General features: G+C 51.5%; 3 protein-coding genes across 10 annotated transcripts in view; 1 reads left to right on the top strand and 2 right to left on the bottom strand.

Annotated features, from left to right (window-relative positions):
• TTC21A (tetratricopeptide repeat domain 21A) overlaps window positions 1–742 on the bottom strand; it is a 32592-nt gene extending 31850 nt beyond the window's left edge. For 2 of the 5 annotated variants that reach the window (XR_005218492.1, XR_005218493.1), the window contains exon 1: window positions 270–742. Coding sequence is in view for 2 of the 5 variants with exons in the window: in XM_037847490.1 (XP_037703418.1) it covers window positions 270–296 (27 nt within the window). In the remaining 3 variants the exon portion in view is untranslated. The remainder of the gene's footprint in view (window positions 1–269) is intronic. The other 3 variants (XR_005218491.1, XM_037847490.1, XM_037847487.1) reach the window with 3 other exon arrangements.
• Window positions 516–15048, top strand: GORASP1 (golgi reassembly stacking protein 1). Of its 2 annotated transcripts, XM_037847520.1 has the most exons (9): window positions 516–659; window positions 8251–8331; window positions 8858–9061; window positions 10304–10390; window positions 10536–10666; window positions 10906–11068; window positions 11837–11987; window positions 12405–12557; window positions 12803–15048. In XM_037847520.1, the coding sequence occupies exons 1-9, from the start codon at window positions 597–599 to the stop codon at window positions 13069–13071; spliced, it is 1302 nt and encodes a 433-aa protein (XP_037703448.1). In that variant the 5' UTR covers window positions 516–596; the 3' UTR covers window positions 13072–15048. The 2 variants fall into 2 exon arrangements, with proteins under 2 accessions (XP_037703448.1, XP_037703449.1); XM_037847521.1 differs by lacking the exon at window positions 516–659 and having other exon boundaries at window positions 8262–8331; window positions 8756–9061.
• Window positions 14966–17442, bottom strand: part of WDR48 (WD repeat domain 48) — a 50275-nt gene continuing 47798 nt past the window's right edge. For all 3 annotated transcript variants that reach the window (XM_037847499.1, XM_037847503.1, XM_037847505.1), the window contains one exon: window positions 14966–17031. In XM_037847499.1, the coding sequence (XP_037703427.1) occupies window positions 16936–17031 (96 nt within the window). In that variant the 3' untranslated portion in view covers window positions 14966–16935. The remainder of the gene's footprint in view (window positions 17032–17442) is intronic.

Genomic DNA, 17442 nt, shown 5'->3' with positions numbered 1-17442 from the left:
GGTTTTGGAGGCGCTGGGGGAGCTCAGGGGAGAGGACTGGGTGAGAGGTGCTGATTTGGGGCTCAGGGTGTACAGAGAGAACCAGAGCGGATGCATTCGCCAGGGACAGTGAGGCGAGAAGGTGCCAGGATCGCCGAGGAGAGAGAAGGGCGGGCAAAGGGGAGAGCAGAAGCAGCCAGAGGGATGGCAACAGAGATGCAGGGAGAGGGGTCCCGGGACTAGGGACGAAGTGCCCAGAGGGAGCGGCAGGCAGCTCCCGGGCCACGCACCATAAGAGAGGAGTCATTGTTGCTCATCCCCGGCCGACCGCGGCTCCGAGTCCGGGTCTCGTCAGGCCGCGCGGAGCTGGATTCCCGAGTCCAGGTCCTGGACACGCCTCTCGAGGACGGAAGTTAGAGACGCGCGCGTCCTTGGAAATGGAGCCGCCGGCCGGTTGCTAAGAGCGTCAGCGTCAGGGGTGGGAGTAAAAAGGTTTCCAACGTGACAAGGCATTGGTAATCGAACGCCGAGAGAGAAGTCGCCACCGTTCGCGCAGGTCTGCCTGCCTGGTTTGCGCCGCGGTACAGCACAAGGGCGCGGGAGCCGAGCCGCTTGCCATGGGCCTGGGTGCCAGCGCCGATCGGCCCGCGGGCGGCGCCGAGGGCTTCCATCTGCATGGGGTGAGTCGCCCCCGCTGCGCCGGTGACCTTGGCGGGGCACCGGCACCGACACTCCCGGACGTCTGATCGCGAGCCGGCAGGCGGCAGCGGCGGAGTCCCGGCCGAGTGCGGCCGCCCGGGGACAGGGTGGTGCCCCCTTCCGGGAGGGAGCCGCCTGGGGGAGGCAGCTCCGCAGGACTCCTGGCCCCCACCCGTCTGCGGGGCCTGTCCCAAGTGCCAGCTGTGCAGGAAGCGGGAGCGTTTCTTGGTCGGGCCGCCCGGGAATGGCCCCTTTTCGGGGCGCATTTGTGCACACTTTGGGCACATATATGATCGCCCGCTGTGTGCCGCGCTCCGTGCTGGGCCTGGGGAAAGAGCCAGGAAAGTCGAGGACACCATGGTCCCAGTCCTCAGAGTTTACAGTCCAGGAATGGGGGCCTCGAAATGGACTCCAACCGCAGGGGAGCTGGACAGCTCGCATCCCTACCTTCGCGGAGTGTGGAGGCCTAGTGCCATCTAGCCACAGGAAGGGGGTGCAGGAGATCTGGGAGAATGCCACTGAAGCCAAGACGAAAGCATTTGCAGCAGGGGGAGGGTCCCCAGGCTGGAACATCAGGGAGAGATCTGGTGAGGTCAGGGCTGAGAATGTCCTTTCTGTGTGGCTACAAGGAGGTTTGGACAAGCAGTCTTCAGGGAAGTGGAGACTCAGTGGGGTCCCTGGAATCTGACTGTGAAGGTGAGGAGAGAGCCTGCAGCAAGAAGGAGATTTGGCGATGAGATTTGTACCTGCTGAGAGGGAGCGACTGTAACATAAGTGAGGAGGGTAGGAGGGTCTCTGACCCCTGAAGGAAGCAATAAAGCTGGTAGGGACTCCCTTTTCCCTTGTGAAATGGGGATGGATGCAGAGATGAGTGTAGGCGGGCAAGCTGTCAGTTTGGTGGTTGGCTGTTGAGTGTCCCTTGTGAAAGGAAGCTGTTCTAGTTTGCTAATGCTGCCGGAATGCAAAACACCAGAGACAGATTGGCTTTTATAAAAGGGGGTTTATTTGGTTACACAGTTACATCTTAAGGCCAAAAAGTGTCCAAGGTAACACATCAGGCAATCAGGTACCTTCACTGGAGGATGGCCAATGGTGTCCGTTAAACCTCTGTTAGCTGGGAAGGCACCTGGCTGGTGTCTGCTCCAAAGTACTGGTTTCAAAATGGCTTTCTCCCAGGACATTCCCCTCTAGGCTGCAGTTCCTCAAAAATGTCACTCTTAGTTGTACTTGGGGTATTCGTCCTCTCTTAGCTTCTCTGGAGCAAGAGTCTGCTTTCAATGGCTGTCTTCAAACTGTCTCTCATCTGCAGCTCCTGTGCTTTCTTCAAAGTGTCCCTCTTGACTGTAGCCCCTCTTCAAGATGTCACTCTCAGCTGCATTGAGTTCCTTCTGTTTGTCAGCTCATTTATATGGCTCTACTGATCAAGGCCCACCCTGAATGGTGGGGCCACGCCTCCATGGAAATTAACTCATCAGAGTTATCACCTACAGTTGGGTGGGGCTCATTTCCATGCAAACAACCTAATCCAAACGTTCCAACTTAATCCCCACTAATATGTCTGGCCCACAAGATAACATCAAAGAATATGGCTTTTTCTGGGGGACATAATACATTCAAACCGGCACATTCCACCCCCTGGACCCCAGAAAAACATATTCGTTCCAAATACAAAATACATTCATCCCATCACAATATCACAAAACTTAAATCATTTCAGTAACAATAGGTAAGTACGAGATCCCATCAAAATCAGTTACAAGCATCATCTGTCCCAAAGCAAAATTCCCCTCTGACTATGGACCTGTAAAGTTAGAACAAGTTATGTGCTTCCAATATACAAAGGAGGGACATTCATAGGATAAACATTCCCACTGCCATAAGGAGAAACTGAAAGGAAAGCAGGGTTTAAGGGACCAAAACAGTTCCTAAAACCTGGAGAGAAAACTCCATTAGATTTCAAAGTCTGAGAGTCATTTACAGAATGACGTTGGGTCCTTGGGGCTTGAGAGAGCAGGAGTCTAACCCTTCCTAAGGGCCTTTGCAGCAGCCCTTTCCTCTCCATACGCTTGGGTGAGTGCTCCAACATATCCACACTTAGGGGAGACCACCTTCTTGGCCCCACCCTCCTCAAACATCGGGGCAGCACCTGGATTCCCTTCCATCTCCGGGGCACACGCTCAAACCCTTCAGAACACTGTGGTGGCAGCCAGGCTCTCCCCAATTCCCTGGGAATGTGCTCCACCCTCTTTGGGGCTTGTGGTGGCAGGACATTTCCTGAGCATCGAGGCAGAAGGCCCGCCCTCGACCTCCAGGGCAAACTCACCCTTTCCATGCATGTGGGCCACTCTGCTCTCCCAGCCCAAGGCCTCTTGACTCCAGACCTGAACCTCCATGGCTCTGTCTTTGAAGAAATTTTTCCTTCAGTTTGTTCCTTGTCTGTCCCCTCTAGTCCAGACCGGCAGTGGCTCCGTCTATAAAGATCTTGTAAAAATTCTGTTGACTTCGCATGAAGCATGCAGGGGTCAAAGCCATCAGACAATAGGACTTTCCACATATCCTTTCTGGATAATTCCATCTCCAATCTTGGCTTGTACTGAAATGGCAGTTGGGTTCCATGTTTGGTTAAATCCTCATGTTGGACTGTAGCTTCTGGGATTCCACCCCCTGGAAGCCCGTAATTTTCAGCTTCTGGTTTCTTTGAACCCAAGAGTTCAGTTCTAAGTTTATCTCTCTCTGCTCACATTTTTCTATAAGCTGCAAAGAGAAGCCATGCTATATCCACAACTTTTAGTTTTGAAATTTCATCAGCCAAGTATCCCAGCTTGTCATTTTCAACTTCTGCCTTCCATCCGACACTAGGACTCAATTTTGCCAAATTCTCTGCCTCTTTAAAACAAGGATCACTTTTCTTCCAGTTGGCAATGACATATTCATTATTTCTGCTCAAGGCCTCATCAGACGTATCTTTAGAGTCCATATTTCCACAAACAGGCTCTTCAAAGCAGTCTAGGCCTTTGCTATCAAGCTCCTCAGAATTCTTCCAGAATCTTCCCCTTATCCATTTAAAAAGCCATTCCAACATGTTTGGTATTTGCAAACTCAGCAGCAAAAGCACCCCACTTCTCTGGTACCAAAATCTGTTCTAGTTTGCTAATGCTGCCGGAATGCAAAACACCAGAGATGGTTTTTTTTTTCACTTTTATTTTTTATTCTTGTTCTGGTTCTTTCTGATGTAAGGAAAATGTTCAGAGATAGATTGTGGTGATGAACGCATAACTATGTTATCATACTGTGGACAGTGGATTGCATATCATGGATGATTGTATGATGTGTGAATGTATTTCAATAAAACTGAATTTAAAAAAAAAAAAAAAAAAAAAAAAAAAAAAAACACCAGAGATGGATTGGCTTTTATAAAAGGGAGTTTATTTGGTTACACAGTTACATCTTAAGGCCATAAAGTGTCCAAGGTAACACATCAGCAATCAGGTACCATCACTGGAGGATGGCCAATGGTGTCCGGAAAACCTCTGTTAGCTGGGAAGGCACCTGGCTGGCGTCTGCTCCAAAGTAGTGGTTTCAAAATGGCTTTCTCCCAGGACATTCCCCTCTAGGCTGCAGTTCCTCAAAAATGTCACTCTTAGTTGTACTTGGGGTATCTGTCCTCTCTTAGCTTCTCCGGAGCAAGAGTCTGCTTTCAATGGCTGTCTTCAAACTGTCTCTCATCTGCAGCTCCTGTGCTTTCTTCAAAGTGTTCCTCTTGGCTGTAGCCCCTCTTCAAGATGTCACTCTCAGCTGCACTGAGTTCCTTCTGTTTGTCAGCTCATTTATATGGCTCCACTGATCAAGGCCCACCCTGAATGGGCGGGGCCATGCCTCCATGGGAATATCTCATCAGAGTTATCACCTACAGTTGGGTGGGGCTCATTTCCATGCAAACAACCTAATCCAAACGTTCCAACTTAATCCCCACTAATATGTCTGCCCCACAAGATAACATCAAAGAATATGGCTTTTTCTGGGAGACATAATACATTCAAACCGGCACAAAAGCTGTTACCAGTGGGAGGACCAAAGAAGGGGCTTTGGAAAAGAAAGTCAGGCTGGCTTTGAGGACCCGGAGTTGATGGAATTTGTGCCTGGTGATGAGCTTTCTCCAGTGAACTTCATAGTGAGGCACTAGAAGAAAAGGTGGTCAGTGGTATGCATCTGGCCAGAAGATTCTTCCTGATGGAAGGCAACAGAATTGAGGATATCGAGAGGAGGGTGGGTAAGGTGACGGTGAAGTGAAGACAGGCAGGGCCTGCTGGGGAGGGACTGGTCAAGGAATTGGAAGATGTCATTGATAAAAATAAAACTCTTTTGGAGCATGTGTTCTGTGGTAGGCAGAATTTAAGACACCAGAGACAGAGCAGCGAACAGAACAGGCATCACCCCTATTCTCATGGAATTTGCATTTGGATGCCAGCAGAGAGAGAAGGGAGACAGACAAGAAATATAAATACATGGTAGGTGTTGATGATTGCTAGGAAGAAAAATAAAGCAGGGTTAAGGTGATAGTGACAAGTGTGTGCTGTTTTGGATAGAGTGTCAGGAAAGGCCTCTGATTAAGTAACATTCAGAGGGACCCCTTGGAAGGAAGGAGCAGAGAATACAGATATTGGGGGAAGAGTGTTCCTGGCAGAGGAACCCACAAGTGCTGAGGCCCTGAGATGTTTGAGGAAAAGCAAGGAAGTGAAGCTGGTGCGCTTGGATGGTGTTCCAGTTTGCTAATGCTGCTGTTAAGCAAAACACCAGAGATGGATTGGCTTTTATAAAGGGGGTTTATTTGGTTACACAGTTACGGTCTTAAGGCCATAAAGCATCCAAGGTAAGGCATCAGCAATCAGGTACCTTCATCAAAGGAAGGCCAATGGCGTCCCAGAAAACCTCTGTAAGCTGTGAAGGCACATGGCTGGCATCTGCTGATCCCATGCTGTGTTCTAGCTCCTCTCTCAGTTCCTGTGCGTTCTTCAAAATGTTTCTCTCGGGGCATTTGTCCTCTTTTAGCTTCTCGGGAGCAAAAGTCTGCTTTCAATGGCCGTCTTCAAAATGCCTCTCTCAGTTGCTCTCCAGACTGTCACTCACAGCTGCTCTGCCTCTGGGCCTGTGTGGCTCTTTTTAAAGTACTCGAATGATCCAATTAACACCCACCCTGACTGGGTGGGGTAACACCTCCATAGAAATTATCCAAACTTTCCCTCAGAGTTGATTGAGCCACATCTCCATGGAAACACTCAAAGAAATCCAATCTTATCAACACTGCTAATACATTTGCCCCCACAAGATTGCATCAAATAACATGGCGTTTGGGGGTACATAATACATCTAAACTGGCACAGATGGTGTGACCCATGTGCAGAGGAGAGTAGCAGAATCCTTGCAGGATTTTGGATTTTATTCTGAGATTGCAGTCACCAGGAGGTTTTAAGTGGGGGAGTGACATGACCTACTTATGTTAAAGAAATTTTGAAGAACCAGCATGCTTCATTCTATAAATATTGGAGTTCCCACTCTGGGCTAGGCACAGTGGGGTGTCCCTGCCCTCAGCGAGCTGGAGTGGTAGAGGAGTCACAAGGATACGGCTGTTACAGGACAGTTAGGAGCAGGGCTCCGGGTTGCATTTTCTGGGGTCAGATTACTGAAATACTGAAAGCCAATTCTCCTCTCTAAATTGGGGCTAACAAAAGGGTTAAATGCTAGGTAAAGCAGGTGGTATGGTTCTGGTCCCCTGGTACTCAACCGGCTCTCACTGTGTTAGCTGCTGTTGTTGCTATTAATTACATTAAGTGCCCTGCTGGGGAAAACAGGGCAGGAGTGTTATGAAAGCAGCACCGTTGTGGGGCTGCAGGGTTGGGTGTGATGGGAGTGCTGGGAGGGGGGTGGGGTGGGCAGCGGAAGGGATTATTTCAGCTGTGCAGCCATAGTGGGTGATGCCTTGGCCCAGGGCGTGGGAAGTGGAGTACGCTGAGGCAGAGGACAAGGCCACAGGAAATGTGGGGTAGAGGTACTGGGTGGGCTGGCAGAGGATCAAGCCTGGGAACCTGAGCCTCTGGAGCTCAGTTAGGGAGGGCCCTTGGCACACAATGCCGAGGCGGGGAGAGGGCAGGCAGCCTGGCGGCCTGGGCTTCAGGAGCTGGGGCCTTACCCGAGGGAGGAGAGGGTTGCCTGGAAGTGGCCTGGAGCAGGGAAGAGCACCCTCCCCCCCACCCCAAGCCAGCCCGTGTGAGCTAGTGAACTGCCCTATGGTTTTCAAAAGACCCCACCTCAGCTTTCCCCTGCAGGGATAGGGGGGAAGGCTCAGGGCTCCCCTGCACTGGGGTCTCAGAGCAGCCTGCCCTCTGGGCCAGGTCTCGGAGGACTGGAGTTGGTTGCTGGGCTCACTTGCTTGCATTGGAAGCCTAGGCAGCTTCTGGAGGTGGCAAGCAGAGGCTCAACTGCTGATGCTACCAGGAGGAAGTCTCAATTCCAGGGAAAAATTGGCCTTGATCCAAAGGCACTGAACTACTCCTTAAGGCTCAGCAGCCCCCTCCCACCCCCTACCCCTACCCCCTCCAGGAAGCATCAAGAACTTGAGACCAGAGAGGAGTGCATCCAGGGGCCCCCCGTGAACCCGGTGCCCTCTGGGCTGGGACCTGGCTGATGCCTGATCAATAAAGCATCAAGCACCCACAAGCAAAGGCCTGAGGGTGTGGGACCCACCTTCAGGTCCAGGACCTTGGGATAAAGGCCTCTCTGTTTCTATTGATGGTGCCTTTTGGATGGATTTCTACAACTGCCCGTAGAGGCCTTGTTGTGCTTTGGAGCTAGCAGAGAACTCATTAGTTCAGGGAAGGGCAGGGAGCATGCTCAGGCTGGGAATGCTTCCTGGAGGAGATGTCCTGGGGACTGGAGCCCAATCCTGAGGCTGGGGGTGATGGTGGTGGTGGTGAAGGCACTGGGGATGTTCCTTGCTCCTCATCCCACACGCAGGCTGCAGGGATTTGGCACTGCTCACTGGAATCCCTGGCTGGGCTCATTCCTGCTCCTGGGATCTGCTGTCCTTGGCCCTCAGTAGCTCCTATTGCCTGCTGGACTGAGTCTTTACCCCAGGGTCTGGGCTCTCTGGGATCCAGGCACAGGCTGCCTTCCCACTCCTTGTGTCTGGTTCCGTCTATCCTGGGGCCCTCCCTTCCTGTACACGTCTAAACCTTTCTGGTGAACCTTTTTTGCTTTCCAGCTGGCCCAGCCCAGCCCTCTGGGGACAGCAACCTCACAGGCCTGTGCCACGCTGTCTGCCGTACTAGGGGCTGCCCTGGGCTTTCCCATCAGGCACCTCTGGAAGCATCGGTGGATCATGATTGGGAAGGGGAAAAATATGTACACAGGAAGGCAGCAAGAGGGGGTTGGAGTGAACCTTGATAATGCCCACGTGTGGCCTGCCCAGAATGGTTCATACCAGGGGAGTGGTGATGGTTTCTGAAATTGAGAGCTGGGAACTTCTTGGAGTGTCATGGTGTTGGTGCAGTGACTGTGGCCTCTGCCATGGGACAGGTGCAGGAAAACTCCCCAGCCCAGCAGGCGGGCCTGGAACCCTACTTTGACTTCATCATCACCATCGGGCACTCGAGACTGGTGAGGCTCCCTGTCCTACTCCTGCTTTGTTTGTGTGTGTGTGTGTATGTGTCCCTCTGTTCCACGGCAAGCCACAGCCCTGTTTCTGCCCCCCTTTTCTTCTGGAGGGAGGCCCAGCCCTATTTCTCCTTCTTCCAGGTCTGTACTGAGAGGCTGATCAGGGCTCTGTGGACTTTTGGAGGGTGGGCTCAAAGCCTAGGGGGGCTGCCTCCTGGGGCAGAGTGCTGTGAGGCTCTAGCCAACAGGCAGCGCAGACTCGGGCAGCACTGGGAGTGCTCTGGATCCCGGAGGCTTTTTGCTTGCTTTTGTTGTGCTTTTTGGGGGGTCCGTGGGAGGAAGGTTTGGCAGTGCTTGGGTATGGTGGGAGGCAGGGGTTCCTGGTGGCTACAGGCCCAGCCACTGCCTTGTGCCATCCCTGCACCAGGCCCTGCTGGGGCTGCTGGCCGCCGAGGCCCTTGCCCATCTCAGGGGCCTGCCCAGGGCATGAGGGGTGGAAGCTTGGGAATCAGCCCTGCTGCTCCTGCAGAATAAGGAGAACGACGTACTGAAGGCGCTGCTGAAGGCCAACGTGGAGAAGCCCGTGAAGCTGGAGGTGTTCAATATGAAGACCATGAAGGTGCGAGAGGTGGAGGTGGTGCCTAGCAACATGTGGGGCGGCCAGGGCCTGCTGGGCGCCAGCGTGCGCTTCTGCAGCTTCCGCAGGGCCAGCGAGCACGTGTGGCATGTGCTGGTGAGTGTGGGGCGGGGTGGGTGCCGGGGTGGGTGCCGGGGTGGGACCGGGCTGTTGAGGGCAGACGTGCGCAGGGCGGGACTGAGAGCGTGAGGGGGCGTGTCCAGGGCTGTAGAGAGGGGTGGAGCTTATTAGACAACTCCATGAGGACAAGGTCTGGTTTCACTCATTCCAGTGATCTGGAGAGAGCAGCTCATCAGTACTGGAATGGTGCTCCCTGCCTCATTAGCCATGTGCTTTTGGACATGTTTCTTATTCTCTTTATAGGTTGGTTTCTTATTTTGAGAGGTGGGATACCTTCTGCTGGTACAGTGCTTGTCTGCCTGGTACAAAGACACCCAGAATGCTGCTATTATTAGCCTTAATATATATATAGTTTTTTCTGGTACAATGTATTATATGGTTAATCAGTCCCTTACTGAACCTCAGTGACTGAGTCGCTGTGGATGTTGCTGTTCTATCTGTTCATAGACACGTGCACATGTGACACATACCCTCATAGACGGTGCACAAGTTCTCGCAAGTTCAGTGGATGGGGGGTGGGGGTGGAATGCTCTGAGCTGGAAATTGGCCAGTTTCATTTCCAGCCTCTTCTATTGATTGTGAGCTTCCTCTAAGCTCATTTCTGGGAGGAGCTTGGCCAAGTTTCTTAACCTTTTCAATCCACCTCAATTTGTCCATAAGTGAAATGGGGTGATGGTATAAATTCCTTTGCATTTCCCAGGAAGACTGGGAGATTGGGAGAGGTAGTGCTTTCCAAGAAGTCTTTCCATGGGAAAAAGAGTACCCAGTCCTCACCTCCAGCCTCTGCTCAGGGGCCTTCAGCCACAGGCCTGAGGCTGTAACAGCACTGCAGTTAAGTCTTTAATCTTCTCAGCAATGCTAAAAGGAGAGACAGCGTATCTCACTTTTAATTACGGGGAAACAGAGGCTGAGAGATGTTAAGTAATTTGTCCACAATGACACAGCTGGCCAGGAGTTAGTGGAGCCAGGAGTTGAACCCATGGAGTCAGAATCCAGAGCTCAGTGTGCTGAACCATGCAGTGGTGCTGCCCTCTGCTGGAAAGGCTGTGCACAGCAGGGCAGGCCGGGAAATTGGAAGGTGCAGTGTGAATCCGGTCTTGAGGCCCTGGCTTGTAGATGGAAGACAGTTGCCCTACTCATTCACGGCTGGGAGAGGCAGCCCCTTTCCCATACCCCCTTCCCAGTGGCCAGGCCAATAGCGTGTGATTCTTCCTCCAGGATGTGGAACCTTCTTCGCCTGCCTCCCTTGCTGGCCTCTGCCCCTACACAGACTATGTGGTTGGCTCAGACCAGATCCTCCAAGAGGTGAGGAATGCATGGCTTGCCCCTCCACAGGCCCATGGGACTGGGTGTGGAGAGATGATGCTGTCCATGAGAAGTACTGTCTTGTTTTGTAGGGGATTCCAATACCATTGCTGGGAGCAGGGCTCAGGTTCTGTGTTTCTCATAGTCAGAAGACTTCTTCACACTCATCGAGTCCCACGAGGGAAGGCCCCTGAAGCTGATGGTTTATAATTCAGAGTCCGATTCCTGCCGGGAGGTGACCGTAACTCCCAACGCAGCCTGGGGTGGAGAGGGCAGGTACTTCCTGGGGTCAGAGTGCTGCAAGGCTAGGTGGGTTGGGCCCGACCACTAGGCATGGACTCCCAGAGTCTCCTGGTGGGGGTGGAGGGCCGGGCTCTGGACCCAGGGATCCTGAGGCTGACCGTTGGTCCAGGAGGTGCCCTTTCAGCCCTCTTGCTGCTGATAGTGGGTGGAGGTGCAGAGGTAGGGAGGACTGTGGACAATCCCCTGGACTGAGTGTTTCTGGCCTTCGGCAGTCTGGGGTGTGGTATCGGCTATGGATATCTGCACCGGATCCCAACCCAGCCTTCCAGCCACCATAAGAAGCCAGCTGGTGCCTTGCCACCTGGACCCATCCCCCAAGACTCTCTGGCTTCTCTTGGCCCAGAGACAGTCTCCAGCCAGGGTGACTACATGGAGGTATGTGGGGAGCACCTGACTGCTGAGGGGAGGGGCAGCTCCATGTGGGTAGAGGGGCCTGCCAGCTAGGAAGAGAAGATGCTAGAGGCCCTTGGGAGGTCCATCTTCCCCCATGGGACCCCATGAAAGCAGATGGGCCCTGCTTGAGACAGTGAATCCCACTTTTGGCTTCCCACCCCTTGGGTCTGGAGTTGAGGCACTAGTGTGGTTCCTTATTTCATGAGTGGGAAACTGAGGCTCAGAGATGAGCAGAGCCTTTTGCTGCCTCACAGAACATTTGTGGTAAGGCTGGGCCAGGAGCTAGACCTCCAGAGCCTCAGCTGGGATGGTTGTCTGGCCAAGTCCGAAAGGGAGCACTGGCCCTAACTTCATGGCTGTTGAGGAGGTCTCTTGAGAGCACCTTTGGGCACTGGGCGAGCCTGGGGTCTGTGCCAGGGGATGCCTGGATCTAAGGAAGGCACTCTTTTCTCACGGGTCATTAATGGGAGCCCAGGCCAGCAGAGGGAACAGGTTGGGACCAGGGAGACACCTGGGGCTTCGCAGAGGAATGGGAAGAGTGCTCCCTCTCAGTGTCAACACTGCAGAGGAAGCTAGCCCATGCCTCCCTGGCCTGACTTCACCTCACTTGTAAAAGGGGCAACTGACTAAGGCCGCTTTCTTCCTTCCAACAGAGCAGTGGCGAGGGTGGGCTGGTCTTCAGGGGAGTGGGTTGTGCAAGCCTGATTGCCCCCTCCCTGCCTGTCCCCTCTTTTTCCCCTGCTCCCCTAGGCCCTGTTGCAGGCACCTGACTCTTCCATGGAGGAACAGCTCCCTGAGCCCAGGAGTCCCAGCCAGAGTGTTCCAGATCTTGGGGAACTTCCATATTCCATGGAGTCTTCTCTTCAGCCCCCACCTCCAGTGCAGCGAGTCATGGACCCAGGTACTGGGCAGGCCCTGGAAGAGAGACTGAAGAAGCTGCCTCCCCATGGGCCCCAGGCTCACGGCTAGACTTTGGCAGCAGTGGTAAAGCCTGAGGAGCCTGCTCACCCCTCATTTTCATATATACCAAGAGAGTTGCAAAATTTACTCAGTCCAGTGCTTGGGTGGAGTCTAGTCCAGAGAAGAGAGGTAGCCTACATAAGGACACACAGCAAAGTGAGGACTGAGTAGGGCCTGGCCCCACTGCCACTTTACTACTCCCGTGAAGTCCAACCCCAGACCCCTTTCCTCAAAAACCAACAGTGGGGAATCTCTCTGAGGTTCACATGCCCCAGGAATGGAGCAGGGTGAGCCCAGGGTACGGATCTTTTGGCAGTTTGGGTTTTGTGCCAGCAAAGAACTGCATCCCCTTCCCCAGGCTTCCTGGACGTGTCGGGCATCTCCCTCTTGGACAGCAGCAATGCCAGTGTCTGGCCCAGCCGGTCCCCTTCCACAGAGATGACCTCCACCGCTGTCTCAGCCTCAGGGCCAGAGGATGCCTGCTCCAGCAGTGGGTCTCATGAGCGGGGTGGTGAGTGGCTGGAACCTTCTGAAGTCCTTGAGAAGAACCCTGGGTTGTTGGGAAGCCTGCCCTGAATCTCTCAGTTGGGATAGAGGTTGGCTTTGGGGTTGAAAACATTGTACCCTACATCTCCCATCCCCATCAAGGCCTGGGGTGGAGGTGGGGGTCAATGGGATTACTGCTGCAGACCACACTGGCCCCAGCATCCAGCCCTGGGCTCTGCAGCCTTTTCAGCTCCATGCTCTATGTTTCAGGTGAGGCCACCTGGTCTGGATCAGAGTTTGAGGTCTCCTTCCTGGACAGCCCAGGTGCCCAGACTCAGTTGGACCACCTGCCTCAGCTGACTCTTCCTGACAGTCTCACCTCTGCTGTCTCCCCAGAAGACGGGCTGTCTGCTGAGCTACTCGAAGCTCAGGCTGAGGAGGACCCGACAAGCACTGAGAGCCTAAATTTTGAGGTGGAGGTTGGGGAGCTGGCCAGCCAGACTCTGATCTCTGCCCCGGAAGAACACCCTGGCCCATGACAAGGCTCCCCAGTGGCATTTCATGAGGCCCAGGTGGAGGCAGGCAGCCAAGACCACTTCTAACTCCAGGTGTACAGCCACCCAGCTCCTTGACTGATCCCAGCCCAGTGTGTTCAGCTTCCTAGGCTGCAACTCTGAGAGATATGAAAGGGCTTCTGCTGACTGGGGCTTTTGTGTCTACTCAGACCCTGCTCTGGTCTCCAGGAGGCGAACCCCATCATTTATTTTTGCCTGATGGTCTTGGCTTTGGGGAATTCGGCACTTGTTTGCATTTGAGGGTCTTAAACAAGTACTTTTGGGGTGGTAGAGGGCTGGGAGCAGCACCCCAGATTAAACGTTTTGCAGGAGCTGGGATAAAAGAGGAAAGGATTCTGTACCATGTGGGGGACGCATGGAGCCTTGGAAGGTAGCGAGAGGAGGCCTTGGGGGAAAGCATCTTTTGGCTGTGTACCCTCAAGTCCAGTGCTTCCTCCTGCTCTGGTCTCTATGGCTGCCCAAGAGGCAGCAGGGTTTAGGTGTGATCAGGTATGAAAATGGGGTGAAGGATGTAAGGGGTTGGTGTGGAATGCGTTTGCCTGATTGCTGAGTAAGACTTGCCTTGATTCTTCCTGCACAACGCAGCCAGCCCTGGCTGTACGGGAAGAGATACCCCAAGCCCTGGGGAACCCCAAGTCCCAATCACTGACTCAATGCACTTCTCTGTTTTGTGCCCTCACCACTAGGCTACATGCCACAGTTGGCTCAGGCTGGCCCACATGCCAGTCAGGGTTAGAGGAGAGAGGCAGTGCACTTACTTGCCCAACTCTCCTGCAGTGAGGGGGCTTGGAAATTCTAGGACTTTCAGCAGAGACCCGGCTATGCCTGGACCGTGATGTTTCTTCTTGCTCCGGGCCTACATGCCACAGATCGGTGACAACTCAGCTCTCAATGTTATACAACCGTCTCTTCTAAACAGATAAGACATCCATCCCAGTCCCAATAAGTTGAAAATTCTCCCAAGTTCACTGTCCAAAGCAAAGTCTCAAAGATCTACCTGACTGGATCTTTTCATACACAGTCCCCACTTCAAGGTGGGATTAGGGGCCTACACGAGAAGATGAGCGGTAAGGACCCTTCTGTTCTTTCCATGGTTTGCAACTTTTGAAGGCTAAGGCTAGGTGGGGTCTTCTCTGCCTCATTCCTGCAGGAAGAGGTGGGCTCCATCTAGGAACTGCTTCTCACCCCCTGCAGTTCTGTGCTACCTTGGCTGAGGTCCCTCACCTTCCCACACTCCTTGCTAATTACCAAGAAAGCTGCCTCTAACCTTGTCTTCTAGCCTGCAAGCACATTTGAAAGTCCAACTCTGATGCCTTGATGTGTACTGTCTGTACACTTACAGGGAACTCACAGAGCTCTTTGAGGTGTGGAAGACAAGGACTGCCTGCTTTACAGCACACACTCTGGGGAACAGACCAAGTATTTGGAGGGAGGGTTCCAAATTAGCAAACAACTCAAGTTTTAAGCACCATGACTGCATTTAAAGTAAGTCCAGAGCAGCTGATAAGCCTGCAGAACAGTGTAGCAGTGTGTCCAAAGCCAATGGTGGAGTCTGGTTCCTGGACTGTCTCGGAGCTCAGGGTCTGTCTGCAGGAATCCAGGAAGAGCAGAATCACTGTAGGACCATTCTGGGGCCAGCTTCCCTGACTCTGTCTCCCAGCAGTCTGACCCCAAGTCACCTTCACCCAAGGGCTCTGGTTCTTTGCTTTTACTCCCCCTGATCCCCTGGTAAATTGGGAATAAAATGGTTCTCAATGACAATTATATCCAGGTTGAACACAAAACCAGAAGGTTTCTTACTTTCTCTGTAATCTGCTATGAAGGAAAGTGACAAGTGAGAAAAATAAATGTATTACACTTTGAAATATTTTAACTAAAGCCTTTATTCTGTACAACTGTGAAATACAGCTTTTTATCCTTTTGGCATTACAGACTGTCAAATTCTCTGGAAATTGCATTACTGGTTTGATTGGAAGGAAAAAAGAAGTAGAACCATGCTGGGGGTCAGATCTATTACAGGAAGGGAGCGCAGCCACCCCTCGAGACTCAGCACAGAGGGCAAAATTACCCAACAGAACCCATTCCTCTAGTTCAAGGGTTCCTCGTGCAAACACACTGAGGGCTGGTAAATGAGTTATTTTTTTTTTCTTTTTTTGTCATTAATTCACAACTATTGCTAAAAAATTGCACCAAAAGTGCACTGTTGTATCCAACAGATACATAGAAAGGACTTAAAAAAAAAAAAAAAAAAAAAAAAAAAAAAAAGCCAGGTTGCTCTCTGCCAAAGGGCAAAACATCATTTCAGCATTTCAGCTCATTGGAAATGTGGCCACGATGTCTTTGCTCACTTCTACAAAACGCAGGAGGCACTGACCTGTCCACTTTCCAAAGAAAGCTGACCAGCAGTGAGGGAACCCTGTCTCTGCAGTTGTGCGGATCAGAATGTCTCAAAAAGTAACATTTGGACTCGGGATCATCAGCTGCCCCCAGCGGAACCTGTGAAAATGTAGAAAAGAAGAAACCTTCCCCAGCCCCTGCTGTTATGGGGACAGGCTGCTCACAGCTGGGAAGGCAACTGGACTGGAATAAACTGCCCTCTAAAGGCACTTGTGCTTCTGGCTTCATACAGGAGGCTTGTCTTATGCAGCTTTATGCGGATAGACCACTGATCTATTCTGAATACAAATGACCTTGGGGAGAATCCAAAGTATTTTTTCTGCCAAAAGTTGAAGTGTTTATCCCCAATAAGTTATATTCTGTACAAGATTCAAATGACTATGAAAGCTTTAGATTATTAGAAAGAACAGTGAAAAGAAGATCTGGATATAGGTACAACAAAAACCTGCATATAAAACTTTGGAAAAACAAACACATATACTTCCAGGATATGATAATATCAAATTAATTCACTATGATATCTCTTCTCTCTGACACCAGATATTTTAGGTAGCATTTAAATGAAGTTAAAATTTTCTCATGGTCTTAAGTTTCGAAAGCGTCAGGCTGCTCACCCAGAGCAAAAGCCTGGGTTTCACCTGGCTTTGCTCATAAATAAAACGACACAGTGCAGAAAGGAGTGACTGCGTTTCCCTGTGGTAGCCACACAGCTCGGGGCATTCATGTGGGTGTGCGGCATTGCTGGGCATGGGCTGGCCGTACTGTGGCCCAGCAGTCTTAAGTGCTGTGATCCAGCACCTGGAATTTCAATAGATCTTCCTACAAGAACACATCTGAGATGCAATATTAAAAACAAGCCCAATATTAATAATTTATTATGAAATGGGCTGGCTCTTGAATTGTGCAACAGCAAATTCCCATTAAAAATAACTGTCTTTAAATGGTGAAAACGATTTTTTATATGACAAACTTGGAAAAAGCCTTCATAGGTACTGCATGAATGGAATGTACTATCTTAGAAAAGCTACAGGGCATGTGGGTTCGAAGCTGAAACAGTGACAGATGTGGCCCGTCTGATGTTGTCTCTAACAAGTGCTAACGGACAAAGATAAGGTCCTTTGAAGCGAAAGCAGGAAACAAAGTCTGCACTGGCCTGTCGTCAGTTCTCTGTACATCTTGCAAGACATTGTCTGCTTGGGGGCTCCTCTGCTCTCGCACTCTGCCTCCCTGGGGACAGCTTAATCTACACATGGAGACTGGTTTCTATATTACATCTTGATTAGTCATTTCAGCTGAAAGATAATCTCAGTCCATACCAAATCGGCCATTAGAAGTCGTGCTCCCGTTGGGGCTCAGTGGGCTTGCTAGGACTACTCTTGGGGCCATAAAGGAAGGTCAGTAAACAAATACCCAGGAGCGTTTGCCCATCCTTCACGTGGACTTCTGACGGTAATGGAGGGTAAGGTCACCACCACTCTTCCATATGAAGTGTTTCACGGTTCTAAGGTCCATATTTGGATCCAAAACCTGAATAGTAAAATAAATAAACACTTAAGTCACTACTAACTAACACCTTCACTGTTAATTCAGAGACTCCCATCAGATGAACCAGCTTGTTCACTTCTCTCCCATGCCTAGTGGCCTGCTCTGGCTATGCACCTTCCATGGTGTACAGACATGAGATTATCTGGGCACATGGAATGATTCTGCATCCAATGTGGCTATACCAAGAACACTAGGCCATCTTTCAGTCATTCTTCTAAAAACACACCCTAAGTGCATCTTGATTTAAAACAACTCGATGATTTTGCCAGCTACCTCCACTGCAAATCTTAACTAACACAGCAGATGCTGCTCTGCAAATCAAGAAGACCATGTGTTTCTCCTCTGAGGCTGAGCAGCTCTTGTCAGAAAAAAAAGCCACCAGCAAATTTACAT

This window comes from Choloepus didactylus, chromosome 1, assembly GCF_015220235.1.
Source record: "Choloepus didactylus isolate mChoDid1 chromosome 1, mChoDid1.pri, whole genome shotgun sequence".
NCBI classification, from domain to species: domain Eukaryota; kingdom Metazoa; phylum Chordata; class Mammalia; order Pilosa; family Megalonychidae; genus Choloepus; species Choloepus didactylus.
Note: the sequence above shows the minus strand (reverse complement) of the source record. Positions and strands in the feature narration are given on the sequence as shown.